General features: G+C 27.7%; 1 protein-coding gene across 3 annotated transcripts in view; it reads left to right on the top strand.

The window, feature by feature from the left end:
• Window positions 1-14,692: 14,692 nt before the first annotated feature.
• The window catches only part of LOC111677203 (homeobox protein abdominal-A), a 31,552-nt gene continuing 19,736 nt past the window's right edge, over window positions 14,693-26,508 (top strand). Inside the window, exons 1-3 of one of the 3 annotated variants that reach the window (XM_046948757.1) lie at window positions 14,693-16,609; window positions 18,262-19,213; window positions 20,509-20,744. In XM_046948757.1, coding sequence (XP_046804713.1) covers window positions 18,282-19,213; window positions 20,509-20,744 — 1,168 coding nt within the window. In that variant the 5' untranslated portion in view covers window positions 14,693-16,609; window positions 18,262-18,281. Of the gene's footprint in view, window positions 16,610-18,261; window positions 19,214-20,505; window positions 20,745-26,508 lie in introns of all 3 variants that reach the window. The other 2 variants (XM_046948756.1, XM_046948758.1) reach the window with 2 other exon arrangements.

The following is a 26,508-nucleotide window of genomic DNA, read 5'->3' as shown; positions in this document are numbered from 1 at the left end:
TTTGTAATCGGTTGTCTTTTAAACTTTAAAGTCCTTTAAAGAGCCGATTATGAAAAACTGAGTACACAGAGTTAATACTAATGGTCCACAGTTTCCTGTACGCATAGATTTTTTCATGTTTGAAAATAACTTTTGCACAGTTTATAAACAAAATTATTTTCAATTCTTTAATATTAATTCTATGTTTAGTTCTTCTCAAATATTATAAACCATTCCTGTATATGTGAAATGCTTTTCTATATAAAGAAGCTACTGTTTTTAAGATTTTCAACGAGACCTAGAATTCATACGTTCCCTTAAACACTAGTTCAACTATAACTGTTGCTGAAGAACGTATTGGAAATACTTAAGAACACAACAATGTTCCCAAAAAACTGGTTGTAGAAATAAAGGCTATATAATTATTTCCATGATTTCTTTTCAAAAATCATCAAATAAATTTTCCTTATTATAGAAAAATTATTAAAAAATTATGAAAAGAAGAAAATTTATAATAAAAATATTCAATTATGTAGAAAATATATAGTAATAATATAATTATACTGCTAAATAGTGAGTTTTTCTTAATCGGTTAATTGATAGAAATTATTCGGTTAATTCGTTATTTGAAATTTGACAATTTTCTTTTATTCGAACGATTAATCGTTAAAAATTAATCGATTAACCGATCGACGATTAATCGTTTGAATTCTCTAATATGTACCTAAATTTTCTAATTTTTGAATAAAAAGATTATGTAATAGTCTTTCACTATTAACAATAATTATATGTTATTTTTTATTAGGGAATAGATTTGACTTTCTGAAAATTGATAAACGTATGTATATCTTCTCAATTATTTAACAAATAATCGACCAGATATATAGTACTTTTTTGGAATTTAAGCCTTTTAGTTAAAATTAGGAATTTAGTACTTATTATAGGAAGGAGGCATACTTTCCACAAGTTATTCAGGGTGACAGAAAATTGGTGAGATGCAAACCTTATCAACATCACGCCCATGCAGCACATACTCTTTATTGGTTTTTTACCCTTCAGATCTTCTACCTTACTCTGCTTGTCTATTGGAATTTTGCTTGTATACTGTAAAGCAGATATCGTCGCAACTTTGGCATATATCTTTCACAGCTTACTCACCTTGTTCCCCATTTGTACTATTCATTATTTTTGGGATTGGCTATGATGGTGTTATTATTATCATCTTAGGATTCGGAGTCAGAGTCATCTATGTTTAAAGACTGTTGTAGCTTAAAGCTCTCTCCGAATACATCGTATGTTTTTGGCAATGGAATGCTGTACATTCGGCATTGTTGATTTTGTAGTGTTGTTCAACACTTTAGTTTGTTAGTATGAAAGGAGGGTGATAATATCCAAATCTCCACTGGGTTGTAAGCTCATGTACTTATATCTCTGGTTGGAATCGAACCCATAACCTTTGGTCTTATACAATGAAACACTATCTGCACACATTAAGTGATATAATTATGAACAAAATTCAAAAACTTTCAAGAATTTTTAAATGGTTTTATTGCGAAAAATATCGTTATAATTTTTGCCAAGTAGCAATATAAAAATCAATGTAATTCTGACCTACCCAGCAAAAACTCGGTATTGGATTGTACTTACATAACCACTTACTTTTCAATGACTATTTACTTGACGTCTTCATTACTTTGAAGTACTCGAGTAATGACTTTCTTTCAATCTGAAATAGAAATACTTTATTTTCGGCTTTGTCATTTTGCTTGCACATTTTATTTGTGTATTAAGAATTGTGGTTTATAAAAAAGAAAACAACATTAACTTTGTATCTGAACATTATTTTACGCGCAATAAAATAGCTAAGCAGTGGTGCAGTGAGTAGAACATTTAACAAACAAACCGAAGTCCCTGGTTTGTATTCTCAATGGCTCCTTTTTATTCTTAAAAACAAAACAACTTACTCAACTTCGTGTAAGCCAAATATACTTCTTTAACTACCTATTTGTAAGCGAGCCTAGAAGTACTTGCCTCCAATGACATCACCATGTTAAAATGATGAGTTAAAATGCTAATGAACTAGTGAAAAGAGGTTTTATTAGTATTTCAACTCATTACTTTTCAATGTAAGGCTTTATTTTATCGTCCCATGTACATATAATAACAAGAAACAAAAGAAATAGGCATTACAAAATCCTACCTTTAGTTATTGCAAAGTTATTAATGTGCCTTAGATTCGATTGGTATACTACATTAAGTGTGTAGAACTAATATTAATTGTGCATTGCAAACATCAGCACAAAGGCATAATAACCTCTTCACTGTAGTGGTGTTAGGTACACATAATGAAGAAATACCATAATACTTGGTCATCTATTTCAGATTTGTTTATATTTCTTAAATACGAATAGGTACAAACCTTACAAGTCGTAAAAAATGTGACATACCTATAAAGCTAAAGAAATAAAAAATCAAACTTAAATGACACACTTGACTACGATTTTAATGCTATAAAATGTGGCATATACCGGTTTATAAAATGCCGGCAAACTCGGCAACACCGACGGTGCAAACTACTCACTCTCTTTTTCCCATTCTCTTTTACTCAATAGAAGCACAAAATGAGTGTTTTTTGGTGTAATTTAAAAATTTAACGCTCTTGTATCAGAGTGAATGTTCTCAAACATTTTTGTGTTTTTGTTTTTCTATTTTTGTTAAATTTGCTTTAATGGTGTTGAATTTTTATGTTTTGTTTTTATTGAGACAGATCTCATTCCGGGGACGCCGCATAGCCTTTTTATCATAAACATTTTAAACGGATTTTGCTTGCTGAGCACATCCGAATGGGAATGAATTGGAAATATGCGCAATATGAAGCATCATTATGGCACGTTAAGGTTTTAAAATATCGATTGACGGTCGTATAGTAAATGGGAATTGAAGGATTTTCACATGATTCCCTTAACTATTTACATCCTTACTTACATACATACATATGTATGACTTTTCTTTCGCTACTTCTAGAAATGGGTTTGTATGTTTTTAATATTTTTTTTATTCGATTCTTTGTTTGATTGTTGTCTACTACTGGATTATGGGGTGAATGGTGTGTATTTGCCGAATAGGATTTTTTGTTTTTTTCGAATACACATACATACATATTTTCTTAGGCACTTTTGGTAGACAGTCATCGTACCAAAAATATATATATATATATATATATTTTGTAGGTATAATATAATTGCTTCTTTAAATAAAAAAAGTTTTCATAAATCTTTAATATCGATTAATTTTAATTTAAATTTTAAACACAATTACGTTATTAACGTAAATCTCGTTAACGTCATTTATTTTTTACAGATTAAAATTAGTTGAAATAATTATTTCACTACCTGATAACTAAACGTATTTAAATTTTCTGAAACGTGTACATATCATATTCATGAATATGCATTTGAAACTTTTGGTCTCCCTACACATTATATTAAATAAAAGAGACCCAAGTTTAAAAAACTAATACAGGACAAAGATGAGCTCAATAAATATACAATTTACATTATAACTGAAAGCTGATTCCAATGTTTCTATAAGTTTTTAAGTAAGGATTTTAATAAGGTAAATTAATTAAGCTATACAACAGGAGTTTATGTTACAGTACAGTTATTGATAAAAATAAAATATTTTATTGCTATTTAGAAGACTTATATAATGCGAAGTTAACTATAAACAAACTGATACTCAAAGAGAAACACAGCCTTAGAATTAAAAAGTTTTAGAAAAATAATGCTAATTTGATATGTCATAAAAAAGTGTACAATTGAGGATTTATACGGATATTGCTAAATATAAGTTCAAATATAAAATTAAAAACTAACAGCCCGCATGCCATAAACTATAGTTTCTAATTTAAATAAAAAAATATATGACGAATTGTCAGAAATTGTCATCGAACAATGAAAAACTTTTTGAAACGGTTATTAAATTTTCGTTAACCAGGACGACTAAAATGGCTTACTAACGCTGAAGAACGGCAAAAATCGAAAAATATAGCAGTTACGCCAGGGAACCTAGTGGATAGGAGTTCAATTCAAAGATCACATTAATAAACACTCTACACTCTATATTAGCTATTAAGAAGCCTCACTTTCATATTAAAAATAAATTAACGAAACCGTTAAAAATTTACAAATATGGGCCATAAGTCTGATTGGACCATTTAGAGTCATCTTTTGGTGAACGATTGAAGATTAAATTAAATATAATCCTCGAAAGGATTAATATAGTTTTTATAAAAATAAAGAGTAAAATGATTTAATTTCTTATTAGTACAAATTGTACACACTTACACGAAATTATGTTTTTTATTTAAGTTTTCGTTAATTTTCATATTTGATTTACAATTATCTTCTTCTTTTTTATAAAACATGCATTGTTTTGATAACAAACTGAGGAGTTTTCTTTTGTTTTGTATGGCAACACTGCTAAGTTTAATCTTGTACTCAACAACATCAAAGAGGATTAACATCAGAATCAATTTATTTTTAGATTAACTAATCTGATTATTAATTGGCATTTAATCGCCAACTCAAAACCCCACTCTTAGTGTTTTATCAAGAATCATATTGCAACACAAGTTTTTATGTAAATAAAATAACTGTAAACTTTCTTTTGACGCTCGCTGTTACTCTTTCCTAAATCTTAAGCTAATATTTTATTTTAAATGTGCCACAACGTTCATGGACATTCGACATCCTTTATTATATAGTTATAGTATTGTACTTTTTTAAACAAATATTGTTAAATAAAACTTGAAGTTTAAGTACCGTCTTGGCGGTAAAGACTTTATAAAAGTCACAGTACTTTTTGACGATGTCATAATTATTATATCACATGTATTCTTCCAAATCAAAATTTAACTACCGATTAATAGAGTAATTTCCACACCTCTTCAATCCAACCAACCATTACAAAATGTATTTTTTTCTGAAGTCACAGTCATAAAATCAATCTTTAAATCATTGCAATTATCACCATTTTTATTTACACATTAATGTTTTTGTTGTAAATTTTATTAGAATTATATTTATTGTTTGTTGTTGGTTTTTGACTTTAAACCAAACTTCAATCAGTTATTTTTTTATTATTTTTTAAACAGAAGTTAATTTTTATAAATCTAACATTTTTATAGCGATAGAAAACAAACAGTTAATTGTTAATTGGTCTCATAGCCCATGATGTAAAGCAACTGGAGTTTTTACGACTACTTCCGTTTGTTTGATTTGTTTATTATTTTTTCCGAATGCATTTGTTACGTTTGTGATTATACAATTTGTTTCTTTATTGTATTATTTTTTATTACATTTCTTCGAATTTTATGGATCAACATCATATTTACTATAGAGAATATACTTTCTTCTCATACAGAACAAAAAAATCCAACACTATGAAATTATAGTTGAATTGTAAATAAATAAATACATGAAACAACCAACAATCAGACTGATAAACTGAATGATAGTTCAGTGACAATCAAAGGAGAAAAAGTCATTAAAAAAAGTCGTAAAAAAGTAACCCTGACACTGGTGACCTCAAAAGTGTACAAGAACGAGTAGAATTTTATTGTTAATTTTATGATTTTTTCACGTACTTAAATATTACGTATCAAAATCGAGTAAACAGAAAGTAAACTACTACTACCGACTGCCACTGCTGCTGTGTTGCTATTACTGTTGCTGTTGTTGCTACATGTTGCACATTAAAGTGAAGCAAGTGCTGTGTTGCATTCATATCTTATTATACGAGAAGACAATATAAAACATTTAAATTGTTCAGCCATATAAACTGATTCACAGACATGACGGACAAATCATTCATTCACCCAGTTTTGACTCTTGTTGTTGTATTTTTTATTATTAGTAATATAACGATTATTATCTTTTAATGATATTTTAACGTATGTTTCTTAATATTGCTGTATGAATTTAAGTATGTCTGACGGTTTGTCTGTCTGAATGTACATACATACATGCATATGTATATTTTTGATTTTTGGTTGTTGTTACCGTAGTAATTTTTTTATTATTTTGTCAATTTGAAGCCTGAAGTTGTAATAAAATATTTATATTTGTGTGAAAATGTTGATATTTTTATTATTTGTTTGTTTTGGTTTGTGCTGAGTTACTATGCCTTATTAAATTTTGTGACTTGTGACTTTTTGTCTCATTTCTTTTAGTATTTACCCTTGGATCAAATAAAAAATAAATAAATATAGATGTTTATATAATTTACATCATTCTCCATAAATACATAAAAAATACAAGTGTATGCGAGTGCATGGGCTTAAAAGGTGTCAAGTCTCCTCTGGCGTTTAAGAGCAATAAAGCAAAGTGTGGCGTAAAGTGTTTAATTTGTTATTTATGAGCAATTAATTTTAAATGCCCAAAACATTAAATACTTGAATGTATAAAAGAATACATTTAAATGCACTTAATTGTCAATTTTTTATTTATAAGTTTGTAAATAAATGTGTTGCATGAAGTTGTTACCATAAAAATTGAAATAAAAGTTCACATTTTAATTATTAACAGTGACCTCCGGTAGGTTGGTGGTTAAAGTTCTAGTCTGGCAGATCGGGGGTGGTGGGTTCGATTCTCACCTGAGGCACCGGTTAAGGAGCGCACAACAGGCCCGATAGAGGCCTAGCTATATTTCTTCGGATTTGATGAATATACACAGAAAAAGTATGCACAACTTTTTCCTTAACAATAGTTTGCTAAAATTTAATTTCGATTTTTATAAATATTTTTGTTTGGGTTTATAACGAATTTGTTTGATTCTCACACAGAAGGAAAATATTTTTTAAAAAACACTTTATTGAAATAAATTTTCAGTAAAAATGTTTTCTGATTCAATAAATATTTTTGTTTGAGTTTTATTTTTTTTGTCAGCATATGGAATACAACAATAAAACAAGTTTTTTAATGTACTTAAATGAATTGATATAATTCTTATATGGTTTATATCATTTAATGTATTAGTGTTTAAATTTTCAAAGTACAAAATGGTAGTTTCTAGAATGTGCAACAAAATTTTTGTAAGCATATAAGTACTTTTTTACAATTTTTAATTTTATATACACACAGAAAAAAGATCGATAGGAAATTGGTTACCATTATAAATATTTAGTTAAATTAACTAAAATTGTATCGCTGTTTTTAAAAATCTGTAAAATTAACTAATTTTCTATATTGCTTACTAAAAAACCATAATTATAATCGAATTGCGGTTTAACAATTTCCATATCAATAATTTGAACTGAATTGCATAGGTTATTAATTTTTTTTGTGAATTCAGTCAATGAAGCCGACTTTTATTTAGGATTAAAACGTAGGAACATCAAATATTAGTCGCTGCAACCGAAAAATAGCAGAAAGTAAAAAATATAGAGCACTGCAATCAATTATCAATTGAAAAATATATTTAAAATTTAATTACGGTTAAAGGAACTAAATTCGATGTTCGTAACCGATTAAGAGGTAATAATAGTTGACGTATACAAAAATAAATAAAATAAAATGAATTTATAAATAAAAAAATCGAATAACGCTTGAGGATTACTTAATGCGAAAAAAAATCGGATTAAAAAGGTAATGTTTAATATATTTTATATCTTATAATCTATTTTGCGTTATTTTCCATTAGTGTTAATAATTTTGCAGCTGCGGAAAGGCGTGATAGGTAGTACCTTATAGACATGTTGGACAGGATGAAGAACAAAATCCCTGGCACATAAACATAGCGTTTACCACCAAATTATCAAAACTAAAGGCAAAAGTAGTATTTTTATTTAAATAAGTTTTGCACGTTTATATAAATTCATATATTTTGTAAATATTTTAAATAAAATTAAATATATTTTAAAATACACAAAATCCACAAATTGGTATTTAATAAATAATATTTCAGTTGCATATACCAATAATTTCAATCCACATTACCGAATAATAAACAAAAATAGTCGTGTACACAATATATTCAGTAATAGTAACGGAATTTTTCAATAATTACAATCGAATTTTGATATAGTTGTGAGAACCGGCTGAATTCGATTGGCAACAAATTCGGTTATCACAACGAATCTGTTTTCTCTGTGTAATTAGTCAAATTTGTGTTAAAATTCTATATATTTTTTTTTACAAAATTTTTATAGATTCAATAAGAAATTTTGTATATTATAATTGCCAAAATACCATAAATTATTTATCTGTTTCAGATAAAAAATTTGCTTGAACTTCAGTACAAATAACTTGCGTTATTATTTTAATAAAAAAGTGAGAAATTATAGTCGGGCGTGGTCGACCATATAATACCCTACACCTTTGTCGAAAATATAATGTATATAATATATAAATAAAGCATTTAAGTTGAATTGTACCTTTTCACAGATATACATACTTATGCTGTTTATTGTTGAATAAAATTGTGGACATTAAAGTGAAGTTTTCGTGTGGGTCATCAAGTTTTGTATAGAATTTGGCTTTTGCAGCTTTTTATCGAGATTTGAGTATATTAAACATAATTATGAACTTAAAAGCCCTATTCGGCGCGTTCAGTTGTATGGGGGCTAGGTGCAAAATTTCAATACAATTATTTTACTAAAACAATAACGCAAATTATTTGTATTTGAACTAAAATTCAATCAAATTTTTTATCCGAAACAGATAAATAATATATTGTATTTTGCAATAATAATACACGAAATTTCTTATTGAATCTATAATAATTTTGTTAAAAGTAAACATTAAATGTAAACGCAAATTTTACTAATTCTATAAGTAAAAAGTACTCATTTACTTACAATATTTTTGTTTCAGATTCTAGAAACTACTATGTGGTACTGTGAAAATTGTTCATATTAGTTTCTGTGTAAATAACTCAAATCATATAATCTGGGATCTAAATTTTTTATGTGTAATTAGAATCGCCCATTGCAATCTCAACAAATAGTTTGGAAATTGATCTTTACAACACCGATAAATGCTTTATTATTTAAAAAATAATCCACATTCTTAACGTAGGATAGAAGGGTGATTCGCCATAAGGTAACAAAAAACCATACCCGTTTATCAATTCTTAATTTACATATTTAAAGGATTAATTTATAATATGTTGATAGGCAATCGCGATTGTTTTTCAATTGTCTGTAAAAAAATTTCACTGTATGAATTTTTTGTGCTAACTTTTTTAGCTTTTGTGGTTGAACAAATATGTATGTTGGTTTATTATATAATGTCAATAATAGTGGACATCAAGAGATAATAGTTTTTTTCGATATCATAATTTAAAGCACGAAAATAATTAAATTAATCTCCCGAAATTATGCTGAGTCACAAACGGCAATTAAAAGGAATCCCTGTAATGTAGAATAAAATGTTAAAAATATAAAAATAATATTTGTATTTTTTTACTAATGATAAATCTTACCTCATAGGTGAGGTGGTATGTCCGTGGTCAGTGCGGAAAAGTTAAAAAAATATGTACATTAAGTTGACATAGGAATGATTGAGACGTATAAAACTAACGCCAACATATCTTAATATACGAATTCTGGTTTTTATTCGATAACGCCTCAAAAACGAGTGGCGTACCTACAAACTGATGTAGTATAATATAGCCAACCATGCCCGACTATACATATATACTTGTTTTTTATTTAAAATTCGTCCATATTACAATGTTTCTGCTAAAATTAAGAACATTTTACTCAATACTCGAATATTGAGATCCAGGGAACAGCACAATACATTATAGAAACAAAAGGTTTTTCATGCCCTTCGAATATGGAATAAAGTAATAAAGAATAAAGGAATTTTTGACATTTAAGTTATTGTTGAACAAAATCCGCATTTAGACTTTTGACATTCAATGTCCCATTTGATTTCAATAATTTTTAGTAGGCAAGAGAAAAACCCCATGGTAAAACTTGCATTGCAAAGTAATGAGTTAACAAGCTTACAAAACCTATTTTCACGATGATATCATTGGAGGCATGTACTTTTACATGATTTATTCACTGCACCACCGCTTAGCTATTTCATTAAGCGTCAAATAATTGTTTTCAGATAGAAATTTTATGTTGATTTCTTTTTTGTAAAACACCATTCTTAACACCCAATTAAAAAAACTGTGCAAACACAAAATGACAAAGCCGAAAATAAAGTAGTTCTACATCGAGAAATTCAAAGTAATGCAGACGGTAACTTGTAGTCATTGAAAAGTAAGTGGTTATGAAGTAAAACCCATTATCGTGTTTCTTCTGAGTATGTGACAAATTTTATAATTAAATTAAAAGTTGTTACATTTAGATTATAACTTTTAAATCATTTTAGGTTAAATCTTAAAATTTTTAGTTTGTTTTTAAATTATTTTATTTTTTTCTGAGATTTCAATATGATTGATTATGGTTACTGAATTAAACAATTATTTAAGTTAAAAATATTATAAAAATGTATGTAAAATTATTTAACATCAAGTCAATTTCAGTTGAAATCCTGAAATTATTTAATTTCTCGTAATGCGCTATTTATTTATATAAAATATTCAAAAACTTTTGTTTTAATAATTATAATTTTTTATTCTTATTTTAGGAATTCCTTATCGAGGTTGGAACTAGTCTAGGAGACATCGAAGTTAAAAGAATTCATCATGACCAAAATGCTTTTCCAATGACATTGTGTTAATTTTTTGTTAATATAAAATTAAATTTAAATACCTTTTTATTTGTTATTTTTTGTCAATATTTACTTGGATCAATAATAAATATTTAATTATTATATTAAAAAAATTATTGAAACTACTGGAAATTGCGTTTTTTAATATTATATTTATAGAATATAGCAGTCTACCTACGATAAATGATAACAAGGACAACCAAAAATATGTATTTCACGCACAAAGCAAAACCGCTGGACTTTTTATTTTGACGAATATTGATTATTTCTGATGGAAAATTTCGAAGGATATCGCTGCTGTTTCCTTAACATAATTTTATTTGTTAGATCCAAAATCAATCTAAAAGAAAAACTAAAACTCTTAAAAAAACTGAACTTAAGAATCGATAACTGAGTCTCATGCCGATAGTTTTAAAACTCTGGAATAATTTTGACATGTTGGGATGGATATCTTCGTCCTCCTAGAAATAATTCATTTTTGTGTAAAATTGTTTTAATCAGGTTTAAACTTTATTCAAATTCACACCTAACCGATTTAGTCTTTTTAGAATATAGTTTATGACATCAGATATACAGAATTACTAAAATTAGGAATATGAAGAACTTCTTTCTTTTTACATTATATTATAATTTTTTTAATCAAGTTTTTGCCATTAATAATATCAATATGAAGCCAAAGCCGGATGCATATGTTTGGTCTTTAAGTGCATATTTTATTCGCATAAACACTTTTTTAGAGCATATTTTTGGTTGTCTTTGTGATAACATTATATAAGAATTAATATATTTTCTTTTGATATATAATTAGTTTATAATGCAGATATAATTCTTAAGTAGAAGTTTAATTTTGACAATTTTCACATAACTTTTTTTATCAACCACTAACGACTCTTAAATATCTAAAATATGAATTCAAGTTCACACCTCAAAAATATTGTCACTTTGTGTATACTGTGACATTATTAAAATAGAAAAGTAAAACTATAAAATTTAAAGAATAATTAATAATTTATTAAAACAATATTATAATAACAATAGAATTAATATTGACAACAACATAAAAAATACAAATCATAAAAATTAAAATAATACTTTACGAAAACGTATAAACAGTGAAATTTTAAAAATGACATTATAAATATAAAAAATAATATAATATGCTCATAAAAGTGATAATAATTTATTCAATATTTTATAAAGAATTGTATCATAAAATTACAGTTCAAAATCTAAAAAACTCGCGTTTTTTAAAAATAACAAAAAATATGTTCATACATATGTATATACCCAGCTAGCATTTCTTCGATCACATTGGAGTCATTTATGACTTTTCTGCACAATTAAAATTATCACATATGCGCTCTTTATCTGATCATAAATGTGGCATTTGTCGAGGGAAAATGGTACCAACATGCGGCTCATCTAAAATAGTCATTTATGAGCCCCACTTCTGAACCGTTCCGACTCATTTTTGTATATATTTAGAATCGTTTGTGTGAAAAATACTGGTCGTTTTAGAGTCAATTTGGAATCATATTTTTGAATCTTTTCTGTGCCATTTTTAAGTTTAAATATAATTAAAAATTATAATGTATGGCCTCCGGTAGGTTAGTGATTAGTGTTCTAGTCTGGTAGACCGAAGGTGGTGGGTTCGATTCTTACCTATGGCACTGTTTAAGGAGCACGCAACAGGCCCGATAGAGGCCTAGGTGTATTTCTTCGTATTGATTTATATATAAACGTCGTCCTTTCAAAATAACATACTATAAACAAACCTATTTCGATCATTTGAATAATCTATTTATGATTGCAGTTATTGTTTTTAAAAAAATCGTAGTTAAATCATTAATTAAAATTATTTATACTTGATTTAGTAATTAGTTACCCTATCTATCTTTCGTAGAAGATCATTAAGAAAATTATTAAAATTAAATTATAATAAAATTAAAATTTCATTGACAGAAAATTTACTTTAAAAATACCTATGTATTATGACGAAATGAGAATTTGCCAACTCTTCTAAATGAGTCTTTTATGAATATCTTTTCTAATCAGTTTCGAAAATTGTTTATTGTTTAATTTTTATGTGTAATTGTTATTGTTCCTTCAAAAACAATTACATAAGAACAACTTTTAGATCTTCCAACATTTTAAAATATGATCAAAATATAATTTTAAAAATTATCATATTACAGACATATCATATACATAAATTCATTATTGCAATACATTTTGTAATTGTTTCGTAAACATAATTTGTTTTGTATCATGTATGGGGATCATTTTCGAATCATTTTTTAAGCTCGCAATTTTTTCATCATTTTAAACTCTAAAAATACTGTTTACTGATTAATCATCCAACAATCTTCCAAATGCTAGTTGGGTACACATGTATTTTTACATACATATACATATGTATCATATTGTCTTCTTATGCATTTATGTAGGTATGTATAAATATATTTTAATTAAAATTGTTATACAATAAAAAGTGATAATGAGTGAAAGATAATTAAAATTATTTTGTTATTATAATTAGAATATTCTTTATTCACCATTCAAACATATAATAAAGTGTGCAATTGTCATTAAATGAATGACATGATTCCTTAGATTATAATAGAATTTTTACAAACGAGCGAAAGAGATATAAAATAAATACACAACCGCAAAAATTTAAAAGTTTTACTCCGAATGTATGAGAATGTAAGCAAAAAATAAAAACTATATACTACAAACGTACACAAAAAATTTGAACTCGACTCTGTTGTAGAATCATAAATTTGAAAAAATTTCATAAAAATGTCATAACAGCAATTTCAATTTCAATAAAAATCAAACTACAATAGTAACAATATGTATAAAAATAAAAAATCAAGCCAAAATATAGCAACAACCACAAATAAATTTTAGTTACTGAGAGAAAGATATTAGAGTGTAAATAAATGCTATAAAAATTATACTTGAGAGTGAAATCGAAAATGAGTGGAGTGAAACTTTGGTGAGAATTATTTATTAAACAACAATGTTGTTTTTATTAACAATTAATAATTTAATATTTTAGCTAAAATACACAACAATAAATTTAATTATTATTTTTTATTTTGTTGGTGCTTTTATTAAATAATAACAAACAATCCATTTAATAAATTTATTTTTATTTTACCTTAATGTGCTCATAAAACATTAAATAAATCAACTCAATTGAGTGTTAAGAGCTCTCTAAATTTTTCTACACATTCTAAACAAAATAACTCCGGCCATTCATTGTCTTTGCAGTGACATTAACAACAACAATAAACATTGCAACTACATTGTACAAAGAGAACTTTAGGAGAAGAAAAACAAAACAAGGCAGCGGCCATTATATCCACCACTACACTGACACTATCATACACGTTTTTCTTTCACAACGGCCATAATGCTTTTTGAACACAAACATGAGATGACTATACGACATTCACATGCACTCAGAATGGATCAACAGTTATTGTGCAGGAGTAAAAGAGTAAGCTATAGACGTCAAATAATTCTTATTGACGCTGCTGCAGTTGACGTTTTCAGTATGAATGGATGAGTTTGTGTTTGAATTGTTTTTGGGTTTTACTTTACAATGGGTTTGTGTGTATTTTTGCTTTTTGCTGATGATGAGAAGAAAATAAACATTGTTTTTAGAGTGTAAAAGGGCATCAGAGTAATAAACGCATGTCTGTGCAATAAACGGATTATTAATAGAACTAAATACAAGTTAACGAATAAAAATTAAGAATTTCCGTGTTCTGCTCCAGATAAATCAAAAACAATGATTTTTATTTTTTTATAAATGATTTAAAGAGTTTATAATTAAAGTCTACGTTAAGCACGTGTATATAAATTTTATTAATTTTTTATTAATATTTAATGAGATTTTTAATCTTTTTTATGCTCTTGAACATTTAAAATGGTAAAATACACCAACATAAAATAAAAAACACAATAACAAAACATAACACTCAAATCTATTGGCAACAACTTTAAATAAACGCCAACAGAGCAGCCAGCAGACGATAACTTTGTTTTTTCTATTTCTCAGCAACAACAATTTTCACGTATTTGCCTAAAGACATTGCTTTTACGCTAAAGCAGCACCTCCAAACGCCAACTGTAGCAGCAAGCGCAGCACTGCCAACAGTCGCCAGAGATACACCGATACCGTCACCAATACATTCTATATTTATTATAAATATTTTTGTTGTTGGTTTTGTGTTTTTTTCTCATGTAGTAAGCAGCCTTATAGCCCCAGCCAGTCATCCATCCAGTCAACCAGCCAGCCAGCCATCCAAATACTCGTTTTATTTGTTCGTTTATATGTTGAAGCTATAGCTGCAGATATTACCAATTACACGAATTTTATACTCTTTTAAAAATTTCGTTTTATTATAATATTTATTATCGTAGAGCGCACAACTGTCTGCGGAGTGTTTTTTGTGTGTGACCGAATCGAAACAGTAACAGAACCGACCGTGCTCTGCTTCTAATAAAACTATCTATTTAACTATACATATATACAACAATAATAATATTCCACTTGTACTTGTTTCTATTATTTTTATTATTGTTGTCTTTTTTATAATAATCATAAAAAATAAATCTCCACACTATAAACAACAAGAATAAACAAATTAAATCAAACTAAAAAGATCATTTACGGAAAGAACTTACGGGAAATTACGGAAAATACCTGAAAACGGTTAAAATTGTGAATTGAACTTTTAGCAGAAAATATAAATAATTCTTATTGTCGGTTTAAGTGTTGTAGCACTTGATTATTGTCAAAAATAAATCGACAAAAACAAAAGCATCGAGAAAAAGAAATTTTGCAGCAGCAGTAGCAGCATCATCACAACATCGTTGTTACCGTGATAATTATTATCATCCTCGCCAACAATAACAAAAACAAAAGCAACCACATTTCTACTCAAAGCCGAAAAGCAGCAAAAACAAACAAACACAGAAAGCCACCAACATCTATTGTTACGCCGTCTGTCTGCTAGACTGACTGCCCGTCAACTTCATTGTATTGCACTATAACCATCCAAATCATTTTATACATTTACTTTAGTTTTATACGCAAAGTCATCAAATCAACACAACAATTACTATTTGCTGCTATTAAAAATATAAAATAAAAATAAAATAAAAAAGAAACAAACAAAAAAATTATTTCAATTTTTATAGTGTCAACTGAATAAGAAAGTACAACATCGTCGTGTATCTATTTTTGCCACCAAAATAACATAAAGAAAAAAGTGCGCGTATTTTTTAAAACAAAAATAAAAAATTAAAAAAAAAGTTTTATTTTTTTAAATTTTGTACATGCAACAAATTAATTACAATTTAACAACACATAAAAATAAAATCAATAATAAAATAAAATTACAACAACCTGAAGCAAGTGGGACCGCACACCAAGTCCTCAAAGAAATTTTTATTACTTTTACACCAAAATATTTTACGACTTTTTAAACGCGTGTGCGTTCGTTTATACGTCTAACTATCAACCACATTTAATAGCAACAACGAGATAAAAACACCTACACAGAGTCCTTAAAAATCCATAAAAAATTTGTAAAATAGTTTAAAGAATAAACAAACAAATCATTAATAAAAAGTGTCATATTTCTTAATTTCCGTCGTTAAAAGCAAAAAAATAATAATAATTAAAGTTTAAAGCGACGGCATTTCGAAGAAGATATAGAAAGTGTTATAAACTAAATATAGATGAAATTGCCAAATACAGTAACTACAACAACACCTGTTTCTTAAAAAAACAAGATTTGTTTAATTTCAAATAAAAATATAAAAATTTTAAAAAATTTCGTTGCTTGTTTTTGCATAAAATCAAAAATTAAACACACAAGGTAAACCTCTTTGTTTTATTCTCCATCTTTTCATTTTATTATATTTATTATTTATTGAATTATATATATTAAGCTTTTTTTTATTAGTTTATTAGAATTTTTTTATTTCATTTTCGTTTAATTTATTTAACCAAGCTTTAATTTGTTTTATTATTGTTTTTAATGAAATTTATTTCATTTTACTAACTTGTATGGGATTTTGAGTTTTATTTACTTTTTGATTTGTTTATAATTTGTTTTATTTTCAATATTTAAGTTTTAATGAAATGTGGTTTACTTTTGCGTAAAATATTATATAATTTTCTCTTTTTTAAAAATGTGATAATTTTTGAAAATATCTTTAGAACTACTTGGGAAATTTTGTTAGGATTGAATTACTGTACTTTAAGGAAGTAATTAAATCTCATTCATATTCATATTTTTTAAGTTCGGTTAATAGTTTCCTAAATTTTATGTATTTTTTAATTTATAAAAAAGTATACAAAAATCTTGCCAATAAAACAAAGCTTATTGGTATAAAATATAGGCAATATGTCACTTATTTAAATTCAATAATATCTATGGCAATTCGCTCAAATAATGTAATTGTCCAAAGATCAGCTATTGCGTCGGCAAACAAATTTAACAAACTGTTAAAAAAGAGTTCTCAAATCTTGATTATATCTGTTAGGTTACCAATAATTTAATCTGTCTTTAAAATTTATATGATATAGATCGATTTAATTCTATGAAGACTTTCAAATAATATCCTAATCTGGTATAATATTAGAAGTTATAAAGAAAATTAACATTCAAAACAAAATGTTCAATTAACGCTTTTTTATTTTAGTTATCATAGTTTTAAAAAAGTGATATAATCCGATCAAACTATGTATCTGATAAGTATTTTTACGAAATATTTCTCAAAAGTTTAAATAAAACAGTTTCACTTAAAAGTACTCAATATCTTGACTAAGACTTGTTTGATTTATATAAACCACTAATTAGATAGCTGAAATACTAGCATATTAACAACAAGTCAAATAAAGAAATGCAATTAATACTTAATAATTTCGATTTAACTTTTGTTAAGAACAAATTTTGTACCTATTGTTTAACAACTTAATTTATAATAAATCGAGAGCCAAAAATTGTCGATTTTGTTTTGAATAAAATAATAATACAAATGTGTATATTTAGCTGTCTATTGAATAACAACATTTCCTTTTTAGTCTCCTTTTTCAAAAATTATCATTGAAACATCAACAAAATTTCTTAAAATTTACTTTAAAACTTATTTTTCACAAAGTACATAGAACACAGTTTCTTTCACATCATTGCATATAGAAACGAAATAAGAAATTTTAACCTTTGACATAAAATCCAATTTTGAACTTTTGGATTATATTAAAACATCGAATAATAGTAAACTGAGATAAAAACAACCATCCATAGACTTGATATACATTTATTTTATAAGAAAACAACTAAATTAAAATTTAATTCGTGCCGCTGTTTTAACAACTGTGTCTGTTTTTTCCTACTAAACTTTCTTAAAAACTCGACTTCTTTTGCCTATCTCTCTTTACAAACCCATCACAACTTTCTACTCCTTCACTCATCTGTAACTGTCTGTCTATTAAAAAACAAACACACACACCCACACACTATAGCAAAAGAAAAACTATGTGCAATGTCAAAATTTGTTTTCGATAGTATGCTACCAAAGTATCCACAGTTTCAACCATTTATAAGTTCACATTTAACTACAACAACACAAAATTCATCATCAGCAGCTGTTGCCGCCGCCCTAGCCGTTGCAGCCGCCTCCTCATCATCATCAGCAGCCGTATCCAACGCTAATAATTCCAGTGGCAACAACAATAATAACAACAATAGTAGCAGTAGTTCCCTGAACAATACACTCAGTTTGAATACCTCTAATTCGATTAACAATCAGAATAGTGTGTCGTCATCATTACTTTCACCCAACACTTCCGGCCAACTCAGCAGCAGTCATTTGAATCAATCGTCCAATTCACCTGTATCTTCATCCTCTCCATCGTCTTCAACAGCCTTTGGCGGTCTTAGTCAGCATCATCAGCAGCAACAACAGGCCCATTTTGCCAACAGTCAACAACATCATCACCATCATCCGCATCATCAGTATTCGTTGACTGCCGCTTTGCAATTGCAACAGCAACATCAACAACAATTGCACATAAATAAATTAGCTGCCGCCGCCGTAGCTGCCAGTACACAACAACACCACCACCAGCAACAAAGTAACGGTAATAGTTCTTCACAGCAACAACAGCAATTGTTACTAACACCGCCCTCCGGAAATAACTCCCACACAGGTGACAGCAGTTGTTCGCCTTCACCGTCGGCATCCTCGTCACTGCATCGCAGTTTAAACGACAGTTCACCATCATCCTCGGCTCAGGCGCACGCTAGTGCCGCAAGTTCTGTAGCCGCTGCAGCAGCTGCCGCCGCCGCTGCTGCTTCCTCATCGTTTGCCATACCCACAAGCAAAATGTATCCTTATGTATCAAATCACCCCACGTCACATGGAGGTCTCTCAGGCATGCCAGGTTTTTCAGGCCTAGAGGATAAAACTTGCAGGTAAGATTGTGTTAGAATTTCTTTAATGTTCATGTTGTACACATTAAGTGAAATGGTTAGAAATACACATATCAAAGTACTTATTTTGGTTTAATTCAGGAACAAGGCCGGTGTCGACTATGCTTTATTTATAGTTAAATATGTACCAGATTCAAACCATAATAAAATATATTTAATAATGATTTTTATATTCTTTAATTCAATTGACATTAAAAGGTACAATGTTTTTCTTATCTCAAAAGACCTGTCAGTATATTAAAAACTATTTAAAGCATCATTAATAAGAGATTTTTGACTGTAAATTGTTGTACGGAGTATTTTATAATAAATCAATCGATCAATAAATTTAGTTATCTTAAGTTACTTTTATACTTTTCAATTTCTCAGCGCATGGAAAACAATGCTGCTACAATAATGTTTATGCAACAGAAATCTATTTTTAAAAGCTCAAACCAAATCACTCATTGGTCGACAAAAATCTGTTTATTTAATACAATAGCCGTATATATATGTTAAGTTTCAAACACATAATTATATTTGTTACTGTAGTATGATATATGTGTCATCATTATAATCTCCCACAAACACATCAATTAAATCTGACCAAAATCCATAAACACACATTATTACTGTAATTAACAGGAAAATTACCCCAGAATATTTGGCAGAATATAAAATGTGGCTATTGACCAATATACATAAATCACTTCTAAACCAGAGATTTATATTTGTAATTTATGACTTAAAAACTCAGTCAAATTGAGTGTTAAACAAATCACACAATATTTTGTTTTAACAAACACATATTAAAAGTCATAAAAACTAGAGCACACATGCAGTTTCGAATTGTTTTTTCCACTGAGAATTTACAAGGATAATTTGTATTTGAATTATATAAAGTATAATTAGACTAAACAAACGCACCCACAATCAATAGAAAAATGAACAAATACCAGCATGCAGATTAGCAAATGGATTTATCTTAATTTAACATATACAAACTAACCAGAACTAAAGATAAGTTGACCACAAATCATGGGTCAGAAACACAGATTAAAAATTACAGTATCTTCTATGGAAAAGACAAATTTGCACATCTATTAACCTTGATTAAAAGAATTGTGTGAAATTTGCATATAATTTGTAGGCAATTTACGGTAGTTAATGTTAAGGACTCTTAAGTCCTACTTAAAACATTTTATTTTATACTTTTGTACGTAGCTCAAAAATAACCTTGACTTTTGTACAGATATTTACCTTTTACTGAATTGATTTTATTTTTACTTTTTCAGCAGGTACTCCGACAGTGTTATGAATAGTTATCAATCAATGAGCGTACCTGGCTCAGCCTCTGCCAGTTTTGCACAATTCTATCAGCATGCGGCTGCTGCTTCAGCCGCTTCAGCTGGTGCTATTGGTGTTGATTCACTGGGCAATGCCTGTACACAGCCCTCATCGGGTGTAGTGCCCACCGGAGGAGCTGGTCAAAGTATTGCCGATTTACCCCGATATCCCTGGATGACATTAACAGGTAAGTTATAACATATTTTCCATTATTAGGTGTGTTTAATATTTCTTTATAAAGTAACAGCGGAAGTTAAATGTCTAACTCTCTTTGGGTGGTTTTTCAATCGTTGCTTTTTAATAGTACTTTTCTTTGAAAAAGTCCATGTCATTAATGCTCATAATAAAAATACGAGTATTGTGGACATTTATATTATTAGACAAATATTAAACCCCAGCCAAGAGTTTTTTCAATTCTACTCTTTCTTTCACTTAGTTCTGTATTATAAAGCCAAAATATATTGTCGTAGGTTTATTTTCATTTTTTTCATAGCTCATTGTTGTTATTATTATTTATGAAATTATTATAAATAAATGGTAAAATGAAATTCAAACGTGTATGACGTGTAGCAACGTTCTACTCATAGTATGTCAGACAGGGAGACGAACATATATACTTAAGTATAAAACTAAGAAATATAAACATATTTAAACCAAAAAAAAAAACTGAACCAAACAACCAAAGTCATTGAACGTATTATGGCCTGTCACTATTCACATTTCATTTCATTCTACTACGACCACTTCTATTTCAATTTTGACTTCTACTATCAAACCAAAAATAAATTCAAAACTAATACTCGCCGCACTCAACGAACGCGCAGCTAAAACTAAAAAAATGAAGAAATAAATAGAATTTTGATTTGAATTTCCAGACACGCATGGTTTTTGTTTAAATAGTTTACGTTGTTTTATTCTCTTCATTATTTCATTTATATGTTTGTTACGTTTCATTTAGTTAGTTGATTGTTTTAGACTTCTTTTTGTTATTATACCTCTTCATGTGTGAGTCAAAATTTATTTGTCTTTTTCAATTGTCAAGATTGTGAAGAACTTTTCCTACTTCTCCTCTACTCTTACTTCGATTGAATTTAAGCAAAAGGTAACAATAACGACGCCTTCACACAAATTTCTTTGACAGACATAAACATTTAAATTAGAGAAGAAAAACGAACAACGAAACCGCACCTCTTTGACGATCAAATAAAAAAAGTGGGGAATTTTTAATTCAAAACTTGGTTGACAAATAAAATCAAATAAATCTTTTTGTTTTAATTTTAATCTCTTGCTTTTAATCTCGAGCTGTCATACTCCTTCTACGTAAGAAAAAAACAAGAGTTGCCATGTTTATGTGCTCAAAAAGTTCGTAGGAGTTGGCCAAGACGACATTGAAGATCTTCGTATATAACAAAACTAATGTGGTTGTGATGCAATTGTTTGTTAGCGAATGGAAAGTTGTGATAAAAAAAATATTTTTTGAAAAACAAACAATTGTAATAAATAAAATGTCAGATAGTTTTTTAATATTTTTAATAAACTTTTGGCAACCCTTTAAATTAAACTTAAAAAATTTGAATTTATGAAATCAACTTTAAATTTATTTTAAAATATTATGTATTAAATATTTATAAATACATATCTATTAGACAATAAAACGAAAAATTCACAAACATGAATATTTCTCTAAACAATCCCATATTTAAATAAACATTAAACAAAATGAATATTTTTAAAAATATATATACCAAAATGTATAATTAATAACAAACATAAATAAACACACACTGAAATTCAAAAGCTTTACTACAAATACAACACTTCATCATTTTAAGAAGAAATAAATTAATAAAATATATTTTAAAAACAGCAACAATACAATTTAAAAATAAAAAATCCGTTAGATGTATCATTGAGGTCGTTTTAGTATAATTTTAAATTTGAAATTTTTTTTTGGCGCACGATATTAAAACTGTGTTGATGCCTTGTGGTTTTTTATTTAAACGTAAGAACAACGTCATTGTATCTTCATAAAAATGCTTAGGCTACAGTTAAATAAAAATAAAATGTGTTAAGTTTTCTTAAATATACATTTCCATATACATAATTTTTTTATTTTAGACAAACAGTTGTTTACCTTTTTAACGATTTGTTTGCAAAAATTTATTCTAGCATTTTTCATGAAATTTAGATTGATTAGTTCACTAAATTTATTTATTTGCAATTTAAATAAGAAGTAGTAGTTTAATTGTTCTATTGTTAAATTATCTTATATTTCTGATTTATTTTTGATATATAGATCTGTTTAAAAATTGCTGTTTTTCGTATCTAAAGTTAAAAAAAAAAAAACATTGAGATCAATAAGTAGTTTGTGTAATAAATTTAATAGGTTGAATATAAACTCAAGGCTATAAAATAAATATTTTTTTAATAAAATGTATATATGACAAAATGTGAGTAATTTTAAAAATCTATAAATAAAATTGTTTAAAAACAAAAATGTTATTCAATAGATTTCAAAAATAACAAGGAGTTCATGTTAAAATTATAAAGTGGACAATTGTATTTATATCTTACTATAAAGTAATATACATTTAATTTTCTAGTAACAAACTTGTTACAATCCTCTAATCTCTTTACACCATAATATACTTGTACAACTATTAGTAATCCCAAACGACTTTACTCAGGTCTAAAAAAATCAATTCAAATCAAATAAATTATCAGTCATTATAAGATAATTAAAAAACAATACTACAAAATTTAATTAATTATTAAAATTTTTTGTAACTAAATGTGAAAAAATTTGCATTAAACATAGTTATAATTAAAACAATAATCAACTAATAACGCGATTGCCGTTATGGCCATATTCTTTACATATAGCAATACCGTAACTGGTATTCCTCTTTCTCTTGCTTTGCTTTTTTGTCGCCCTCTTAAACCAACCTCTATTAGCCATATAAAATACTAAATACTTGTATGTTGATTTTAAATTCTATGCATTCATCTTTTATTTAATTAAATTGGTTTATTTTCTGAATGCCACACATTGACAGTTAATTTAAATTATTGCTCTGTGAGTATTTGGTATGTTTAAATGTTACTATTTAGAATGCAATGTGATGAAAACCCAGCAAACAAAATCACTTATTTAGGTCGTTATTATTGACGTGTATTAATGCTTGCCCGGAAGTTGATTAAATGAATTTGTTCATACATAAAGTCCTACTTTTATAATATGAAATTAATTGTTATAAATATTTACCTAATCACATTATTTTACAAAAAAGGATTAATTATTGGCTCTCAAATTCAAAATTACAATGTATGCCAAACCAATACTGATAAAATTAAAGAGTTAATAATCAAAATGTAATGTTTATGTCAATAATAAAATGCTAACAATAATGCTTGCTAGGTAATACAAATATCTAAATATACACATGGGTATGTGTAAACCTAAATAATTGAATGTATGTTTATCTAAGTATTATTTCAAATTCAATTTAAATGACAGAAAAGTAAAAGAAAAACAACAAATATGAAAGTTAAATAAAAACAAATTGCAAAATTCAAAAAGCTTAAATATTGACTGACATACACCATCTGATCATCACTCGAGAAAATGTCAGATACACGTAGATGTGGATTTCTTTCTTCTGTTTGTTTTAGTTAAAACAGAACGAAAGACATAAATATTTAACACATACATATATACTTTTACTTCAAGCAAATAATACAATCAACAAATGCATAAATATTAAATATTTTACATATTTTCACAATAATGAAATTGTCAACCAGCAAAAATAAAAAGAGAATTCTGACAACAAGTACAACGAATAGAATGATGTTGAAATGTTATTTTTGAAAGACTCACAGACAGAATGGTTACAGATGAGAAACCGACTGATAGATAGACTTACTGACTGACAAACTGCCTAATAGATAGATAGTCACATAGTTAGCTGATGTGGCTGTTCTACAATTTGTAGTTATATGAATTTGTATGAATCTTATATTTTTTTCAAATTTTGTTTTTGAAAGGAAGTGCAACTTAATAATTTTGTACGATTTTTGCTCGCAATCTTCTGTCAACGCTATGAAGACGTCATCCGAATGTAATTCCTTCCTTACATTCAGTTGCACAATGAGTTCGTGATGGTAAATGTAACAACTGCGTGTGTGTAAAATTACTAAGATAAAGTTTGTACCAAAGCTTTAATTTATTGCAATGATGTCGTCAACGAAGTGCAGTCATGAGTTAAACATTGTCAGCATTCTATGGGGATTAAATAAATAAGGACCTGGTGTCTGCACCAGACTTCTAGGGACTTTTACAATTGGTTTATAATAGGGTTAAAGGCAAGTGGTAGAAAGAAGAAACTATTTGTCGAATCTTAAGGGCTTAATGTAGTTTAAATAATGAATTTAAATACATTTATTTAACAAACATTGTTATCTTCTCTTCTCTTCTCTTCAGTAAACAAAAACATGCATAATCATGCAAAATGTTACAAAAAAACTAACTCAACTAAAAATAGTTAGACAAAGACTTTTGTAATTCACTTACACAACATTTGATCTAACAGGAACACCGGTCAAAGTATGAAAAAAAACTTTCGTTTCCTTGTCAGCTTTCCAGGGCATTAGAGAATGAAAACAATTTCATGAGATGTAGAACGTATAATAAAAAAAGCACTTGTGTATTTTAATATTGTCATCCGTTTCGATATTCAAAGTGTATTTTGCATTTTGTTTTTAATTACATTACTGTTAAGTGTACAAAGTTTTTACAGTAGATTTAATTTGAAAAAGAAATGCTCCGTTGTTGCAGTTACAAGTTCTATCTGGGATTAGAAAATACAAATAGAAAAAAAATATTGTCAATAATAGTTACATTAATAATTCTTACATGATTAAAAAAATAAAATGTATAATTATCACAACCATATTATGTTAAGTTTTTATTAAAAAGTTGATGATGGCATTTAAATTTAACATGACTGACTGCGAAAAATATGTATTAATAGTTTTGTTGCGACGCCTACATATTTGGTATTATTAAAAAAAGAAGCTAACATTGTTTAATTCCGAAAGTTTTCATTTTAATGAATTATTAATTATGCCACGTATGCATATAGCTCAAGCGATAAAGCACATAAATTCCAAAAATAGCGTTTTTAATGTGGAAACTGAAAAGAGAAAAAAATGCACTGAAGACAACAACAACGACAGTAAACAGTTCAAATATCAAAAATCTCCTTTTACCCGCCATTTAAATGGTAGAAAAAGAAGATATTCTTACAAACATGGCCATGGAAAGCAAACAGCATTAACAAACATGAATGTCATAGAAAAGTGAAGAGGAGCGAACGAACGAAAGCATATACCAATGACAGCAACATAAGAATTTGTGTGTTTTAATTAAAAATACTTAAAGAAAAACTTGGGCAAAACAAAAAATGAATACTGCGCGCCATGTCATTTAACACTCATTCACACCAACATTCCAACTGACACATTCACATGCTTGTTCCTCGTACACGTTGTAGCATTAAAATGCATTGTGAAATGATTCCACTGGATGCCAACCCAGTCAGGTTCAAAACAGACACGCAGACATTTATATAGACTTGTTGGAAAAAAGGGCCACCGTGCTGGCGTTTTAATGAAAATTTAACTTTTTTGTAATTATGGTTGCTATTATTGTATTTGTTGTTGTTGGCTTGTTGCAAGTTTGCCTGGTCTCATTTAAAACCAGATGAATGAATGAACGAACAAACAAGGAAACGGTCAGACGACAATGGCGTCAAATGTTCATGTACTGGTCTGGACATATGCATAAATATGAATTTAAAAAAATAATTTCAATATGATGTGTAAATTGTACAAAATACTAATGAATTTTTTAATTAAATTGTTGGCATAATATTATAATTCCTTTTTTT

Source organism: Lucilia cuprina, chromosome 4 (assembly GCF_022045245.1).
Source record: "Lucilia cuprina isolate Lc7/37 chromosome 4, ASM2204524v1, whole genome shotgun sequence".
Classification (NCBI taxonomy): domain Eukaryota; kingdom Metazoa; phylum Arthropoda; class Insecta; order Diptera; family Calliphoridae; genus Lucilia; species Lucilia cuprina.
This window is presented reverse-complemented; position numbering and strand designations above follow the sequence as displayed.